Genomic DNA, 18,534 nt, shown 5'->3' with positions numbered 1-18,534 from the left:
CCAGGAACACTGCGCTCAGCACGTAGGCCCAGGCCCCCAAGAACCAGTCGAGCTTTTAGACAGTTTATGAGAAAGAGGAGGCGGGGATGCAGGTGCGGCCTGTCCTGATCGATCCCCTGGGCACTCCTCTCACACCAGCGGCTCACAAGAGCAGAGCCTTACAGAATAAGAGGTACCCAGACTTTTACAACGAGGCTGGTAACAAGACGAGCTGTCAGCGTATTGCTGTGCTGCTCACCAGGGATGCATGCTAAGGACTCGGAGGCTGAGTCCAGGGCAGTCCCAGACTAATGGGGCTCTCTCTCTTTGTCAGGCACCGTGCAGGCTGCACCAGCTAACGGGTGCTCACCTCAGACGCTGGAGCAGGACCTGCTATGCAGCAAGAACAGCTAGAGATGGAGGTGTCTGGATTCCGCAGGCCTAGACGGGACCCTGCAAGGAGCATCCGCGGGACTGGTGCAAAGGAGAAGTGCAAGGGGGGGAGCCAGTGAATTGCACAACAGAGATGAGCCCCAGTGGTGGGTGGGGAGTGGCCTGTGGCCTCAGGGCCCCTCGTGACTGCAGGACAGTTGGCAGAGTTGTGCATGTGCAGTCCTGGGCTGGTTTGACTAAAGAGGGACCCGCAAAGGAGTTTTACCCAACTGAGCTTGGGCCCTTCTGACATACAGAGAAGGCCTGGAAGGAATTTTTCCCACCTAGTTGTTTGGTTTTTTTATTAACCTTAGTAGTATTAGGATCATCCCCCCTGGCTTGCCCTGGCTTTGCTGGAGGAGCGGGTGGGTCTCTCGATGGTGGGATCTTGTTAGCTCCACAGGTGCAAGTCCAGGTGGACATGGGTGGCGGATGGAGCCCCCCTTCAGGGAGGCTAGCCCCCTCCCACCTCACCCCTTCCTCCTGAGAGGCTCCAACCCCCCCGCTCTGTGACTGGAAGACCCCCAGGCCAGTTGGGGCCCCGAACTCCCTCACCCCCACCCCATGGCCGAAGGAGCCCTGGGCTGGCTGGAGGCCCCCCCCAGCCATGCCGTGGCTGGAGGCCCCCCCAGCCATGCCGTGGCTCCCCTCCTGAGACCCCAAGCCACTCTGAACTCTTCCAAAGAACTTGAGCTTTTTATATTCGCCATGCAGGTCCTGGGGCAGCTGAGGAGGTAGTGTGTATTATTCAGCTTCCTGGGTTCATCAGTAATCTCCCTGGAGTCCAGGGATGAACCCAGGAAGCTGAGCAGCACATACTGCCTCCTCAGCCACCCTGGAACCTGCATGGTGCATAATAATAAGCAAACGCTTCCCAGCAAACTCCGCAATCAGCGGCCGCAACTGTGCCAAGGCAGGCTTAGCTTGCCCTGGCCTATTATACCCACTGCCTATGCTGGTGGAGGCGATCATCCTGCCCTGAGCTGTGTGGTGGTAGAAATACCTGTGCCCTGTCTACATTAATGGTCAGATGCACATTGGTGCCGGTCCAGAGACAGAGGGGAGGCAGTTTCTCTCCCCTATTCCGGGGCTGATTTGGCTAACTTGTGCCCCTGTTGTAATGGGCCACTGCAGCTATCCAGAGCCACTGGACCTCTGGGCTTACCCCCAGCCTGCCCCACCCCTCCCAGCTCTGACCCCACCCCGACCTGTCCCCTGTGCACCTCTGCCAGGCCTCAGAGCACCCTGCACTGCTGAGCGAGGGAGGCCAGAAGAGCAGCACCGAGCTGATGGAGTTGGCTCTGCACACGGTATACGGGCCCCTTGTGCTGTGTGGGTTTCTACCCATCCTATGGCTCCCTCTGCACCAGCATAGGTGGTGCAAAGAGACTTCACTGCCACAGCCAATCTGTCCCATCATTGTTGCCATTGCTGGAGCTGTCCAAGTGTTAGCACAACCATAGGAAATTCCCTGGAAACCACTGGTGTTAGTCACAGCCAGACACGCAAAGCCACCCAGGGGCTGGCTGAGAGGCTGGTGCCATTTGCCACGGAATTCTCTGGAGACTTTTCTAGCCAGAGCTATGAACCTACTTGGCGGGACTCATCTCTCTGGTCACCGGAGACACATCCCTGGCCTGGCGCCTTTCGAGGGGAGAGAGGTGGCTCGGGAAACATGCCCCGCTTGTTGATGGGGGATTCCACCCGCTACTGCACTGAAACCATGTGCCAGGCAGTATGGGCTCAACCGGGCTCGCTTTGCGCACTGGAGCAGGGACGGGGTAGAAGACCTGGCTGTCGGCTTTGATGTCGCCTCGGTTCCTTTTCTGTAAACCGTGATCGCCCCTCCTGACCCGCAGCTCCATTAGGAGTGCGCACCGGGGCTGGAATGCTGCTGCAAAAGCCTTTCTTGGCGGCTTTGCTTTCCTAAGAAAAGCATTAACTACTTAGCAGTGTCAGGGGCTTCCCTCCCCCTCCCTGATCTGGAGGGGAGATAAAATTCCAGTGGGCCAAAAGGAAAGAGAAGCCATCACAGCTGAGGAGCAAAAGCTGCTCCTGGAGCCTGTGAAGGTGGAGCCTGGGGCCACAGAAATCAGCACCGTCTGCGGAAGGGAGTACCACGCATCACTCTCAAGCAATGTCTGCCAGTGAGTGTCACGATCCTCACTCCCAGGGGGCTGCTGGCAGCAGGCTGGATTGTGAGACCCTTACTCATGCCTGGGGGAGTGTCTTATTCTGCCAATGGTCCCCCTGACTGCCCATGGGTAGGTTGCTTCTTACTATCAGGGTGGTCCTATGAGTCTGTCTTGCTCAGGACAAGGAGGGAGGATTTATGCAGCTAATTCTCATTGGCTTTTATACGACTTTCCAAACCCTCGCAAGGAGCACAGACAAGAGCCCGCTAAGAGGGGGATATTCACTGCCAGGGGTTTGTGAACTGATGTCTCCCAGCCAAGGGAATGGGGCAAAGGATTTGCAATATGGAGTTTGGATGACTATCCAACTGTACATCCCATACTGGCGAAAATCCCAAGTAAAAGCCCTGGGGACACTAATGAGCCAAGGTCTCTGCCTTCTGTAGGTATTTCTCCCTCGTGGGGCAGGCTGCAATGATACACACACAGGGCTAAGCAGCACATTGGGAGGGTGGCCTTTGAAAAATGAACAGATTCCCAGCAAACTGTGAGACTCCAGCCCGGAATGAGAGCAGGAAAGGTCTAATCCCAGTGGAGAGCAGACAGCCCCGCAAGGAACAGACTGCCTGCTCGGTTCTCCCAGGGTTTGCACTGACATCATCACGTGCACACGGGCACATTGCAGAACATGACAGACAACACATGAGGCCACATGGAAAACAGTCAGGTTCCCAGTCAGTGTCCCATCCGCATTCATGAGATACAGTGGACCTTTAACCTCTCCAGTTAGGGGCAGGGCAATTGTCCCGGAGCTGGCATGTAGAGATCACAGCATTCTGCATGTAGAGGTCAAATGCCGTGTCTGGAAGGAGGCTGCAAACAGGGCAGCCCCGCCACAGAGACCCGGGAGCAGCAGCAAAGCAGGACATTTTCTGTCAACAAAAAACTTGACAACAATGAGGCTACTGGTGTGCAAAGCCCACTGCCCGTCCTGCTGACCAACACCCTCTCATTGGTTCCTTGCGCTCCCACACTGGGCTGGCTGTCTCCACCTGGTGTCTGGTCTTCCCTCATTGGGGCAGGGTTCATTGCTTTGTTCTGGGTTTGTACAGCGCCTTGCACAATGGACCCTGGGCCATGACAGAGGCTCCCAGGCACCACCACAACACAGATACCACATTGACATCCTTGTTCCCAGCCAGCTGGGAGGGGCTTACTATCCTGCAATCCTGGTTTAGATCTGTTTAATATTGGATACGATTCCTACTGGGGGGCTATAGCCTGCCCTGCAGGGGAACAGACTCAGCTGGTTTCTCCGCCTCCCCTCCATCACTTACATTTGTGATCCCACCTTCAAGGTGGAAAACCCAGTGACTCGCCCTCCTCCAAGGAACCTGAGAGTTCTCCTGCTTTCCGACCTCCAGACTGGCCTTTCTGACATATTTCACTTCCTGGCATGGATGACCCTGACAGTTAGGAAACTCTTCCTAATGTCTAAGCTAAATCTCCATAGCTGCAATTTAAGCCTATTGCTTTGCATCCTGTCCTCAGTGTGGTTAAGGAGAACAATTTATCTCCCTCATCTTGATAACCTTTTAGGTACTTGAAGATGTTATCATGTCCCCTCTCAGTCGTCTCTTCTCCAGACTAAACAAACCCAATTTTTTTCCAATCTTCCCTCGCAGGTCATGTTTTCTAGACCTTTAATCATTTTTGTTGCTCTCCTCTGAACTTTCTGCAACTTATCCGCAGATTGGAAGAATTACTTCTTGTGTCTTGCTTACAATACTTCTGCTATTACATCCCAGAATGATGTTCGCTTTTTTTTGCAACAGTGTTACATTGTTGACTCCTGTTTAGTTTGTGATCCACTGTAACTCCCACATCTTTTTCTGCAATTCTCCTTCCTAGGCAGTGTGGTTGTAGCCATGGTTGGTCCCAGGATATTAGGTGGTGGGGTAATCTCTTTTATTGGACTAACTTTTGTTGGTGAAAGAAACAAGCATTCAAGCTCCACTGCTACAATCAACACACACCCCAACACACCTTTCATGATCCAGGGGTCCTACACATGCCTATCACAACATGTGGTGTACCTTGTCCAGTACACTAAATGTCCCAATAGCAACTATGTAGGTGAAACCAGACACTCACTGCACTCTCCAATGAGCTTACACAGGAAAATGATGAAAAACAAACCACCTCACCTGTGGGTGAACATTTTTCACAAAGTGATCACTCTATATCTGACCTATCAGTCCTCATCCTCACAGGGAACCGGCACAGCACTTTCAAAAGAAAAAACAGGGAGCTTGAATTCATAACTTTGCTAGACACTAAAATTCATGCACTGAATAGAGACACTGGATTTATGGTTTATTACAACAATCGATAATCCACTAACAACCTCCCCCATCTGCTTCTCACCCTCCTTTCTTCCCTATGACTGGAGGGGTGTTAGCAGGCCACATCACCTTGAATAGTCCCTTGAAAAATGTGTTAACTACTTGGACTAAAAAAAAATCTGTTCCATCTTGTATTTAGCTATGACATTGGGCATAAATTTCCCAGATCTGAAGAGCTCTGTGCAAGCTTGAACATTTGTCTCTCTCACCAAAAAGAGTTTGATCCAATCAAAAATATTACCTCACCCACCTTGTCTCTCCTTCCTAGGCAGGCATTTCCCATTTTGTATTTGTGCAGTCGACTATTCCTTCCTAAGCGTGGCACTTTGCGTTAGTCCATATTAGATTTCATCTTATTTCAGATAATTTCTCTAGTTTGTCAAAACCATTTTGAATTTTAATCCTGTCCTCCAAAATGCTTGTAATCCCTCCCAGCTTGGAATCATCTGTAAACTGTATGAGTGTACTCTCTAGGCTATTTACAATACACCTCTACCCCGATACAACACGACCTGATATAACATGAATTCGCATAGAACGCGGTAAAGCAGTGCTCTGGGGGCATGGGGCTGTGTACTCCGGTGGATCAAAGCAAGTTCAATATAACGCGGTTTCACCTATAACACAGTAAGATTTTTTGGCTCCCGAGGACAGCGTTATATCGAGGTAGAGGTGTATCTTCATAAATGATTTGGTTTAGAACCAAACCCAGGACAGATCTCCACAGGATGCTACTTGATATGTCCTCCTGGCTTGACTGAGAACCATTGACAATGACTTTGTGTATGCTTTTCTAACCAATTGTGCACCCGCCTTATAGTAGGTTTGTCTAGACTACATTTCTCTAGTTAGTTTGAGAAGGTCATGAGATGCAGTATCAAAAGCCTGACTAAAGTCAAGATACAACACAACCACCACTTCCACCCTATCCACAAGGCTTGTTACCCTGTCAAAGATGGGTATTAGGTTGGTTTAATATTTGTTCTTGACAAATCCCTGTTGATTTGTAAAGGTGTTACTTATCACCTTATTTTCTTCTAGGCAGTTACAAATTGATTGCTTGATTATTTGCTCCATTATCTTTCTGGGGACCCAAGTTAAGCTGGTTGGTCTATATTTCCCTGGGTTGTCATTATTCCCGTTTATAGACCAGTATTATATTTGCCCTTTTCTAGTGCTTCTGTGTCATGGTACTCCTAGAAATACCTGTGTGGAGCATGCAGAGCTCAGCCCTCTGGGATAACTAGTACAAAGCAATTCTCTCTGTCATGTCACTCCTCATCTTATGGGCTTCGTAGTGGCACAGATGCTGCTCAGTAACCACAAGAGCTTTGCAGTTCACTGATCCCTTCCCAGCGGGCCAGGCCACCTGCTCTCCTACAATGGAGAGGCACCGCGGGAGTCTGGAATCAGAACTACAGCCACCCTCAGAGAGCTTCCTGTGACACCGCCCAGGCCTCTCCTGCCGCTCCTTTCCCTGTGGGAGCGGGGACAGTCTCCTTCTCAACCAGCCCCCTTCTCTCCCTCCAAGCCATCTATGCTGTCACAGTGTTTGCTGCTTCCTTGACTGATCCCATGGATACTCCGGCCACTCGAGGGGACGAAATATCATCCTTTAGGACCATCCAACAGTCTGCACACAAGGGCACTGTACGTCTGCACCCGCCCTCCTCCTTCCTCTCTCAGCTCCACCCCCAGGGGAGGGGAAAGATCCGTGTCTTTACACACGCAAGTAAAGCTATTTCCTCCCACACTGTAGGGTAAGAAATTGCTGCCATCTGTGCCCAGATTCTTGTCTCTGTGGTTCTGCTCCAGGACAGCCTCCTCCCCCTCATTCCTGGGGTGTGCGCACCCCTTCTTGCTCCCCAAGAGGCGCGGCAGCACCTGCCTTGGTTCAAAACAACAACACAGTAGCACTGATCACCTTCGCCCCCTGTGTTTAGCAAGCCCGTCCTTTAACCCAGAGCCGATTTGGATTCCAAGCGCTGCTGGAGTTGCTGTTTAGCAGTAAAGTTCTGCTTTCTCAGAGGGAGTCAGTTCCACACCGAATCAGGGCATCTCAGACACTAGGCCATGTAGACCAGAGTCCATGCTTGCCAATGCTAATGCTACCAGAGAATCGTAGCCATTTCATGGCTGGAAGGGACCAGTATTCGGTGATGTAGGCCAGCCCCTGCTTGTTTTGTGTGTATAGCACCCTGGTATCTCTGCCCAGTGGGACCTATTAGGTGCTGATGTAAAGAGTTGCACAAAGAAAGGCAGCACAAGATATTTTATTGATCTTACAAAACCCAGAACGGTGCATATTCTTAAATGCCATCTTCAGGCACCGAATCTATTAACTATTTACATATACACAGACACAGAGCACTCTCATCACAGGACCAGCCCACGTCCTCTGGTCCGCTGGGCTGCATTCTGATCAACATGAAGAGAAAGCCATCAGGAATGTGAAGTCAGATGGGCTAAGGCAGGGGAGGATACAGGAACAGAGCTCCTTGTACACACAGACCAAGGGCCCCTCTCCTGCCATTCGCCTTAGGAATCCGCAAGTGCAATCTCCCTGCGACCAGACTCTGTTTCCCGTTTATCTGGTGGTGGTTGTTGTTGGCAACGCAGAAAGAAAATGTTTATTTTTCCTAAGCAACAGGAAACATGAAACACTGAGAACTGCAAATGTTTATGCCCACAAAGCCAGTGAAGGCCTAAGCTGATACAAAGAGGGAGGGCGAATTAATAAACTCTTCAGGGTTATTTTCATTAGCAGCGGTTTAGTTAGGTGATAGTCCAAGCTTTGGTCCATCAGTGGCACCATTCCTGAGCAGGCAACACAGCGAAAGCCTAGACAACCAGAGGCAAGAGTACTCACCAGGAGCCCTGGCTGGACAAAGATCTCACGAGCCCCTAATCTGATGAAACAGGAATCCCCTGAAAACCAAGAAACCCACCCTGGGACTTCGTGCAGTCCAGTCACAGTAGGGTTGTTTTTTATGCATATGTAAGGTCAAAGCTAAAATGAAGCATCAGCTCTCAGCACATGCCAGGGACTGGGACCCACTGACCTATGGGGCCACATGTGCAGGGACCCCCTCCCCCACTTATAAGGGGCATGTGCCAGCCTGGGCCAAGGATTGACCCCCTCCCCCAACCCATGGGGGACAAGCACTAGTTGGGCCAGGGACCAGCACCCCTTATTTATGCGGAGGACGTGCCTGTCCAGGCCAGGGACTGGGATCTATAGGAGCAGAACCCACTTGGGCCAGGGACCCCTGAACTTTGAACATATGCTGAGGGACATCCCCAACTCTCTGGCCCACATGTGGAGATCCTCCGGCTCCTGGGAAGATGGAATGAAAAGAGCTGCATCTGTGTGGGCTCAAGAGTTCTATACATATGCAGTGACTTCAGAGCATCTTCCTGACACACTCAGGTTTCTATTTTACCCTTGCATGGTGGCCTTTTCAGTATGGAAACTCTGAAGCGCAGCAAGGATGTCGTACCACCAAGCTGATTAACAATATGATCTGTGTACACACACACACACACACACACACACAGGCTGAAAACGTAAGTAATAAACCAGCCCCGGAGCCTCTGTCCCCAGCAACATCCTGAGAACTCCACAGGCTCTATCGAAGCCTGATTATTCTCATCTATTCTCGACAGAGCAAAGCCCTTTGATGGGTTCTCCAAGGAATCCACCATTTGTCCTCCCTAGACACCACCTGTTCCATCTGTTCCTCAGTGGCCTAAGCAGTTAGGGATGTCTGCCGCACTTTGAATACACTTAGAACAGACCTTTGGCCCTCTAAACTTGAGCCAAACCCAAAGTGATGCTTTTCTGAAGGTTGCAAATGCTCAGGTGACTTTCATTTCCATGTGCCTTCTGCTTCCTGGTTTAAGCCACACCCACAGCCCAAATACCCAGATCTCACAAGAACCACCATTCTCGCTGTCCTGGCTGCAATGGGATAGAACCTGAACCTCAGGAGAAAGCTTGTTCTTGTGACGTTTCCGGGCTAGTTCATAGACCAATGAGGCTTGAATAAGCCAATAAGATTTGAATACCATTCTTTGCTGCTCATCAGACCCACTGCTCTGAGCCTTTGGAGAATCCTCCACCCCTGACAGCATTGTCAGAGAAAACCAGCCACTCTCCTTATGCCACTTCTATTACAGGGAGAAGAGGGTCCCCAGGGGATGGTGAGGAATCTCTTCTGACCCCAGCTGACAACATGTTCCTGCCCAGAAGCATGAGGCTTGATAGTCTTTGCTGTTATTTTTATCCTTCCCAGGAGAACGGCAGATGTGACTCAGAGCATGGGGCACAGCACCTGGATACACTAATTTCCTTTTGCTCCTATTCTCCCTTCCTGTCCACTTTGCGAGAGCCCAGGTGCGAACACAAAGCCTTCAAGAACTGCAGTTTGCTGGTGTGTGCGTGTGTCTCTGTGAGGGGGAAGGTGGACACTGCCAAAGCATGCACAAACCCTGGAGTAAATGTTTACATGTGCTCTTGATTCCCTGCTGAAGTGAAGGATAAACATGTCTAAATTATCCTGAACGCTCATTTCAATATTTAAAGAGTGAAAACAAACAGCATATATCAACCTCTTTTGTAAACTGTCTCTGCATGGGCCGAGCTACTTCTCCTAATGTCACCCCTCTCTGCTCCTGGCCCAGATATCTGCATGCCATGCAGCTACAAGGAAGCACAGTGCATTCCAGGTAGGATTGCTGGCTCTGGAGAGGCGAGAGTTCCAGGAAATAACATATGGCTGGATTACACCAGCCAACTAGGCATGAGGCCACCAGTTTTCCCCAAGGCTAGTTTCTCAGTGAAATGCATTGATGTTAATTTCCCAGAGGGGGCCTGAGCCAGGCCATCACCAGGTGTTTCATTTGGTCTGGTGTGCATTGCCCTGAGAATTTGAGATTTTAAAAGAACCACTGCAGATAGCTTGGCTTTTGCTCTAATACTTGCCTTCCTCAGGTGCCAACATAAAAGCTGTGCCCTCTTGACCAGAGCTCTGAGAGCTCCAGGACTTCTAAATTCCCCCCCACCTAGTTTTACCTTGTAACAAACCTTAGCCCTTGAGCAGCCCAACGGTAAATGTTGGTGTATCAAAAGCTATCAAACCTCATGCTTCAGGACTAAAACTGACCTGCTGAGGTCAGGAAGAAATCCATCACCCCCTTCTCCACCATGTCATGGTATGTTTTTGTACATTGTCTGGGTGCAGTGAAGGATTTTTGCCCTCCATTAAGAGGTCAATCCAGAAATCCCAGGTAACCCTGTCTTAATTTAATAACCAGGCGGCATCCAATTAAATTAAATAGCAACAAGATTAAATGGACACCAACTTGAAAAATCACATTTCTCTGAAATTCTAGACCTACTATAGTTACAAGTAACACCTTCAATGACTGAAAGAAGTTAGTGGTGGAAAGTAGCGTCTACTCTTTCAGCTTCTTTACTTGGTATATTTGAGAATACCTCTTGTACCGTTAGTGTCACTGTTTGCACTGCAAAGTTAGTTTCTCGCTTGCTGGAAAGATCCTTATAAACGCTGGCAGGAGATCAGAAAATCCTTGTGGAAAGGGACCACACTATTGGGTACTGAGGGGGTGCTCCACCAGAAAATGATTTTAAAAAAATCAGATGATTAAAAAGACCAAATTGCCTGTGTCCCTTTAGAAACCATGGAAGTAAGTTTTTTTGCGTGACACACCATTAACACAGCCAGTGAGTGGAACACTCTGTCATAAGAAGCTCTTGAACCAAATGCTTATAAGGATGCCAAAAAGGTGTAGCTATTGGTTAGGAATAATATGGATATCATCCAGCATTACTCTTGCTATATCAGGGTAGTTGGCAGAATAATATAAATCAACAGCTGGCTGCCTGGGATTAAGGAGAAGCTTTTCTCATAGCCAGGTGGACTGCACTCACTCCCTTATGGGAGTTATACCATCCTCTGAAGCATCTGGTATCGGACACTGAACAAGACGGCCCGCTGGCCTGATTTGGTATGGAATTTCCGTCTTACCAAGGCACTGTGCCAGCTCGCTTTTCCTCCCAGCTCCCTGCTGTGCTCCAGGCGTGCTGGCCAGTTTGTAATGCCTCAGCAACCTTGGCACTCCCTTGGCAGCATCGAGTGAGGGTCATGGGTATGAGAGTGTGTATGGGGGGCACTGGTCTCAGGGGGGCAAAGTTATATGGGGACCTTAATTTACACAGGACACTTTAAATCTAGGGCTAGCACTGCCTTCCTACAAAGGATCCAGCATGGACCCCTGTTGGCCTCAGGACCCAGATTAGATGCACTGTTGGTCCATTTGAGAATGGGGATTCCTTTGTTTCTTTATATTAGGACACCATGGGGTGGCTCAGCGCCTCTCCCCCTTCCCCCTCCCCCCATACCAGTTCATGTCTCTGCAGGAAGGAGCAGGGCTCCAGATTTGTAAATTACTAACTCTGGCTTATTGGCAGAGCTACAGATCAACCAGTTGCTAAATGTAGTTGAAGCCCTAACACAGCTGGGGGTGTGCAAAGAAATGCATCTCCATTCAGCATGTGCTCTGCCTTACTGTCCATGGAGGCACAGCTGGGATGAGTTCAATGACATTTTGTTTTGAATAATAAAAGCGCTTCCTAGGCCAAGAATGTTTAAGCCAAGCTCCAGCCCCCAAGCAGATTTAACAGCCAAGTTATAAACCTCTCAGATGACAGAGCTTGATAATAAAACCATCGACAGGACCTGCGCTAATCCCCAGTGATGCTACCGGGCATTGCTCTGTCACCAGTTTATGCACCAGGAAAACACGTGCATATAATAACCCAATTACACACACACACAGCCCCAGTGCAGGCAGCACTCTGTCCTCTCCAATCCCCCAAACTTTTCCCCCATGCCAGCATCAGCACCTCCAATAGCTAACGGCCCCATCCCAGGTGCCAGATTTTGGCAGGCACGTCTGTGAAGGACAGCCCTGCTGTGCTTCCCCCCTGCTTGTAGGTTTTATTAATCGATTTAGTTTTGTAACCCCGTAACAGTTCTCGCTTTCATCTGGAACCGCCATCGCAGTGTGAGGGACGCATTCCTACCAGGCAATGAATGCCACCATACCTTTAAGGAGAAAGGGAAAAATCCCTTGTCGTCTTCTAACCAGTAATTACGGTCATCTCCCACCCACCCCACAAAAGAGGGCACATTTTAAAACTACATCCGGACATGCAAAAAGCCAGCATGCAGATTTCACTGCCCTGCAACAAAGCAGGAGGCAGGTTGATATTACAGAATACTTCCAGCTCTAAAACAAACATGCATCTGCTACTGGGGGTGCTTCACTGGGAGGGTGGGCAGGACAGGGAGGAGGGGAGAAAAAGAGAGGGGTGGTTTTGTTTCCCCAGCAGAACAACAACAAGTTTCCAAGTTCTTTTTTGGAGCAGGGAGGAGTTTGCCAAGGAAATGCCCCAATGGGCAGCAGCTGCTGATTCCTAAAGAAAAGGGAATGCACAAAAGAACATGGGAATCTGAAGGGGCGCAGCAAAGCAAACACATGCAGCCAGAGGGGCTGTGACATTCTTCATCCAGCCCTGGGCAGGGTTTCTCCCAGAGCCGGCACGCAATGGGCAGCTAGTCGGGATGTAAACAAGACGGAGGGGTGCAGTCACTCTGGGAAGCGGTGTCCCTGGGCACAGCGTGTGACGGGTGTACCCGAGTGGGGGTCTCCGGCCATCTGTCTGTCTGTCCAGCTCTCCCCCCCCCCCGCACAGCGAGAGGGGAGGGCAGCGGCGGCGTTTGAAATGTAGGAAGGGGCGAGATGGGATTGCGACCCAGGGCACAGAGGGAGCCGCATGGCCCGGGCAAGAGGAGTCCGTGCAGAGATCTGGGGGCGCAGGGAGCCCCCGGGCCCCTTGTACTCACCAGGGGTTTGTGCCGGCGGGTCCCCCGCGATGCGGGCAGCGCCTGGCCCCCCAGCAGCCAGGGCAGGAACAAGGCAGCGAGCAGGGCGGAAAGCGGCGCCCGAGCCATCCCCGTCGCGGCTGGGACGAGCGCAGGGTGCAGGCGGGCTGGAGCCGGAGCGGAGCGTGCCGGGTCCGGGCGCTGCCTGGCGCAGACATGGGGCCGGGGATGTCCCGCAGCCCCTTTTATACGCGCTCCTGCCTTTTGTTCTCCCTCTTCGAATTACACGTTCGTGGGCTGCCGAAGTGACACATCCCGGCGGCACCACGTGGGGCGGCGGGGGGCGGAATCCCGGGACCCCGCCTGGAGCCAGGACAAGGGCGGCGTTAACTCCTTCCGCGCCGGGGAGAGGCCGCTTTCCCCTCCCGCGCCCCCCGGCCACAGCGTTACACTGGGGGACCCCGCTGGCCGAGCAGGCAGGAAATCAGCCCTGCCTGGGCACAAGCTCCCAACGCCATCCCCGAGAGTGCTGCTATGGGGCATGTTCACCATGAGGGGCGGGGTGAGCAGGACCCGTTGCTGCTCGCTCAGGTGCCCCCATCGCTCTGCAGTAGCTGAATGGAGGATGTGTCTCGGGGGGGCGGATCCTGACTCTCTTGAAGTCAATGGAAGTTGCAGCATTGGGGAAAGGATTTAAATATCCTGGGGGCCCCAATTCTGCAGGGTGAGTGTGGCCGGGCCCCTCTGTCCGCACAGAACCACTGATGTCCACAGGCAGTCCCCTGGGCAGGCACAGGGTCTGCCCAGCTGTTGTGACTTGCAGGATCGGGGCCATGACGGCATCAGTCCCGACTGGGTGACCCACGCCATCCCTGCAGTGTCAGACTAGTCCCCACAGGGCTCCTGCCACTTCCCCTTGGACACACTCCTCCCTTCCAGGCTGGTAGATCTCATGATTGTTATGGTCCCATTGCACTGGACGAGGTACAAACAACACAAAGGCAGCGCCTGCCCCAGAGACCTCAGAGTGAGTCTACATTCACCTTTTATTACTATCATCCTTTAGCCCTGATTATATCCCGTTGGGCCACCTCTATCAATCCCTCTGCCTCCAGGACCTCCATGGATGTGTGATCTGTTACGTCTTGCAGCGGGGCTCTGTGTGGGCATCAGGGGCTGCACATGTGGAAAGGCTTGTAGGACCGAGGCCTTAGCCAAGCTATACATATTTAACTCCTTACATCTTCCCTCATCAGTCAATCAATCAATCGGTCCTCCCAGGCCCTGATCGCTGGGGTTGTTTTTCTCTAAACTCCCTCCAGTTTGCCTATAGCCTTTTTGATTATCTGCCCAAAACTAAATACAGCATTCCAGGTGCAGTCGCACCAGAGTTGTTTAGAAGAGCCATCCCCCCTTGTCCGCATCGTGCAATGTCTGCATATGGAACTCAGGATTTCATAGGCCCTTTTAGCTGCCATGTTCCACGGCAAATTCATATCTAATGGTCCCCTGGCTCACCTCTTGGTCTTCCTCCCCTGCTTCCAGCTTCCTGTCTCCTCCTGCGTGTCTGATGTGGATAACTTTTCCCAGACGTATTAGCTTGCGTTTTACCAAGGAAAACCTCCCTGTGTTATTTTCTGTCCATGTCTGCAAACTTCTCTTGGTCCCTTTGTCTTATTTCTCTCTCCTCATGGGTCTTTGCAACCCCGCCCAATGTATATTCATCTGTGAAGTTCATTAGCACGCTGTTTATTCCCTCTTCGAGATCATCAATGAAGATGTTAAGTAGAACCAGACCTATGCATGGTATCCTACCTGACACCTCCCCGGTTCTAACGTAGCCAATGCTGTTCATTTGCAGTGTTATATTCGCATGCATTCTTGAAGGTTGCTGTTGATGCGCCTTGAGGGAGTAGGATGGGCCAACTGCAAACTCGACAAATTAGCACTAGAAATGGAATTAGCTTTTGTTGACAGTTCCTTTGCCAGTTTTCAGTCCACATCATGGTGGCACAGTAATAGACAATTAGAAGTAATGTGGAGAGTAGGGTTTTGTGAAGCAGTCTATCAATTACTTTACTAATGCATTTTCTTTTCATCCACTCATATTGTGGTGCTATCCAAACGGATCAAGATTTTCTCAGAGCAGGGTTAGATATGGGGGTAAAAACACCTCAGTCCTGTCTATGCTACAGCTCCCACTGTTGGTCCAGGTCCACGTTTTACCAGTGTAGATGCAGACTTAGTATATCCAGGGGTTCTCAAATTGGGGGTCATGACCCCTCAGGGGGTCACAAGGTTATTACATGGGGGGTCGCAAGCTGTCAGCCGCCACCCCAAACTCTGCTTTGCCGCCAGCATTTATAATAATGTTACATATATAAAAAGTGTTTTTTAATGTATAAGGGGGGGATCACTGTGTGAAAGGCGTCACCAGTACAAAAGTTTGAGAACCACTGATATAGGCTGTAAGGCATGATCTAGCCTCCAAGTGTGAGGGAGGCTGGATTAGATGACCCTAGTGGGGTTTTCCATCTCCATGTCTATAAGAACAAGCCACACAGGATAAGCCCTTTAGGGCCTTGATTCAGCATGTGCCTAACTCGAAACATATGAGCAGTCATGCTGAGTTTAATTGAAGTCACTGGGACAACTCATGCTTCAAGTCAGACGTGCATTCAGACCCTGCAGAATCAGGGACTGGACAAGGGATTCTGCAAAGAGCAGAAGTGAAATGGTTAATGTCTCCTGACATGATTAGAGCACATTTTCATTTTGTAGTGTAGATGAGATCTCACCCATGTCCTCAAGCCAAATATGTATGTTGGGATTAATGATGTTGTACATCGAAATGTAAACTATTACTTGTTAACTGCTGCTATTTGTTATCAGCTGTTCCCTCAGGTCTTCATTGACATCCAAAATACTCCAATTTTCCATTTAAAGAATTGTTTTACTTCCCTACAGTCCCCCTCCCAGAGTAGCTAGCGCAGCAGTAAGAAGCATGAAGGGGAGAGAAGTTCTTTCCAACAGAGTCTCCCTCTCTCAAGAGCGCATTTCACCCTCTTAGCTGGGGCCTGAGGGGAATCGGCCTTGGCTATTGTTTTGGGAATGCCACTTTTTTTTTTTTTTTTTTTACTAGGGACACTAAACCCAGGGCTTATTAGCTGGGAAGGAGGCTTCTTTTTTCCAATGAGTGTCACTCAGGAATTTTCTCTGCAAAGCGGCTACACCACTTTAACTAAAGGCGTGATGTGAACGTGTTTTAATTAAACCAGCGCAGCTCTGTGAGTGCACACTTCTGTCGGTTTGAAGTTAGTTTAGCTTGCAGTGCATGCACAAGGTACTACAGGTGCAAGCGGAACCCATGTAAGCCGGGTTTACATGCATGTAAGTCTCCCCCTGCCCCTGCCAGAGGGTATGGCCCAGCCTACGTACACAAAACATGTCCCAGACCCTTACTACGAGAGCACATGCTCTAATGCTATTTCCAGTCCTTTCTGCTTTTGCCGGGGCTGGGGGTTCTGCACAAACTGCTCCCCTAGGACTTTCAGATCCCCACTCCCTCTCCCGGCTGAAAACACAAAGGGCCTGAGGTGGGCAAGGTTTTAACCTGTTTAAAAGAATCAACTGAGGTGTTTTGCACCTCAGAAGGCAGGGGTGCCCAGAGCATTTCCTAAGGCCCACAGCCTGCTTCAGCATTCAACAATTCATTAGCATTTTGTCATTATGTTTGCATCATTTTAGTTTACACAAGTGTGTAAATAGACAAAACTGTACATAGAAACAACCTGTCTAAATACATACGAAACAAGCTGAACTTAAAATACAAATCAGACCAGTTGACTTTAAAACTTATTAAAATATGTAGATTCTGTTTGGCCCACACAAGGTTGTGCTTAGATTTCTGCGGCCCTCCTGTGGTATAAGGCTGGGCAGCACTGTCATAAGGGGTTTCCTCTGGTCCTTGTTTCATACAGACTGCTCCAGCCATCCCAGATCAGACTGAGAGAGAAGAGAAATTTAGTCTGAGGAGTTACAACAGTGATCAAGTGCACAATCAGCTGGCGGCACCATGATCCAGGCATCTGCCTTCCTGCCACATATGTCCTACTGCATTCTGACAGTGGATTGTGGTGTTTGGGTGGGGGCGATTTCCCGCAATGATCCTCGTATTTGCATACCCTCGCTAATGAAGCAGATGCTTGTTCTTAGAAGCAAGAGCCTCCACTCAAATTCCTGACCCCTCAGTCCTGATGGAGGAGGGATATATGTCTGATTTTAACGCACAAAGTGTTTTCATGTCACAGTGTGTGAATGAAAATTCTGAAGTCAGCTGTGCGTACACTACCATTCATTTACCCATGCCCAATCTAATTCACCACTTGAGAGCGGGTGGAGATAGGGAAAGGAAGCCATCCAAGTCCATTTTGGAGACTGCGAACTCTGGATTGAATCAGCTGGGAGACAAAGCCAGTGAGGGCACTGCAGAATTGTCTCTGGGTGCATTATATGGGAGAAGTCCTGGTCTTTATCGACAACCCCTGCACGGACTGTAAGTTTGACTACAAATTGCTTCAAGAAATGTATGCAAGTAATAAAGCTTTGATCTCTTCCTGGTGTGTGTGGGGAGAGTAAAGTTTCCTGGCACGCAGTATTACGTTATTGATTTACACTTCTGTGATGTATTGTTCACATTTTGTTTGATGTGAACCATATTTAGAATGTAAATACTGCATACATTTAACAGATGTAAAAAGAAATAGAACAATGACAATACTGATATGGAGCATTTCCCCCACAGATCTTTAAGTCCTTTACCAGAGGAGACAAACATTTGACAGACAGGGGAAGCCAAGGCAGAGAAGTGAAATAACTTGCCGAAGACCACATGGCCTGGCCAGCAGAGTCAGGAATCAGCGCAGGTCTCCGAACTCCCATCTCCATGCACAGTCTACTGCCCCACAAATGTATCTAAAACTGATACCCTGCTAATTGGACAGATGAATGCCCTGGCATCAAGCACAACTCCACTATCTTGCCCTCCAAAGTCTAGTTTAGCTCATCTCCGTATCAGTCCAAAGCCTGCTTAGAGCAGCCCTGAGGAGTTAACTGCAAGAGGTGCCAAAGAGAAGGAAGGAACCAGTTTTCATGGGGCTCAGAGTTCAAGGAGCAGAATTAAGACTTCTCCTACTATCCTGGCTCTGTCCAGAGCGCATGAGGATAGAGTTCCTGTGATTTCCTCTGGGGAAGCTCCTACTCTCTTGGCAGGGTTAGGTTTGGGGTTTGCAGGCAGAGAACAGCTACACCTTGGCTGGTCTTACCTGGAGATCCAGGCATTTTGGTTACAATGAGAAAAAGTCCTCCTGACTCTCTCCAAGTACCTTTCCTTTTTTGTCTTTTTCCTTTGAATGGCTGGTGAATCTGTTATCTAGCCATCCACTCTCCCCACCCCATGCTGCCTGGAAGGAGCTCGATCAGCTCCTGCCAGACCCTCACCTGTGCTGCAGGGAATAAACCTCCTGCAGTTGTGTGGACCAGCAGCAGGCAGGGGCTCCCCTTTAAAGAGAGAAACACTTTGTTGTGTGTTGGCGAATTGCAGGTGAGTCTGAGTGATGCAAGCTCAGATTCCTGCAAAGATGCGCATACAGACCTAAATGGCACAATGTATTT

General features: G+C 50.1%; 1 protein-coding gene across 1 annotated transcript in view; it reads right to left on the bottom strand.

Moving 5' to 3' along the window:
• MMP11 (matrix metallopeptidase 11) overlaps positions 1 to 13,184 on the bottom strand; it is a 32,933-nt gene extending 19,749 nt beyond the window's left edge. Inside the window, exon 1 of the mRNA XM_034791284.1 lies at positions 12,883 to 13,184. Within this exon, the coding sequence (XP_034647175.1) occupies positions 12,883 to 12,990 (108 nt within the window). The 5' untranslated portion in view covers positions 12,991 to 13,184. The remainder of the gene's footprint in view (positions 1 to 12,882) is intronic.
• Between the last annotated feature and the right edge of the window lie 5,350 nt (positions 13,185 to 18,534).

Source organism: Trachemys scripta, chromosome 15 (genome assembly GCF_013100865.1).
Source record: "Trachemys scripta elegans isolate TJP31775 chromosome 15, CAS_Tse_1.0, whole genome shotgun sequence".
In the NCBI taxonomy this organism is placed as follows: domain Eukaryota; kingdom Metazoa; phylum Chordata; order Testudines; family Emydidae; genus Trachemys; species Trachemys scripta.
Note: the sequence above shows the minus strand (reverse complement) of the source record. Positions and strands in the feature narration are given on the sequence as shown.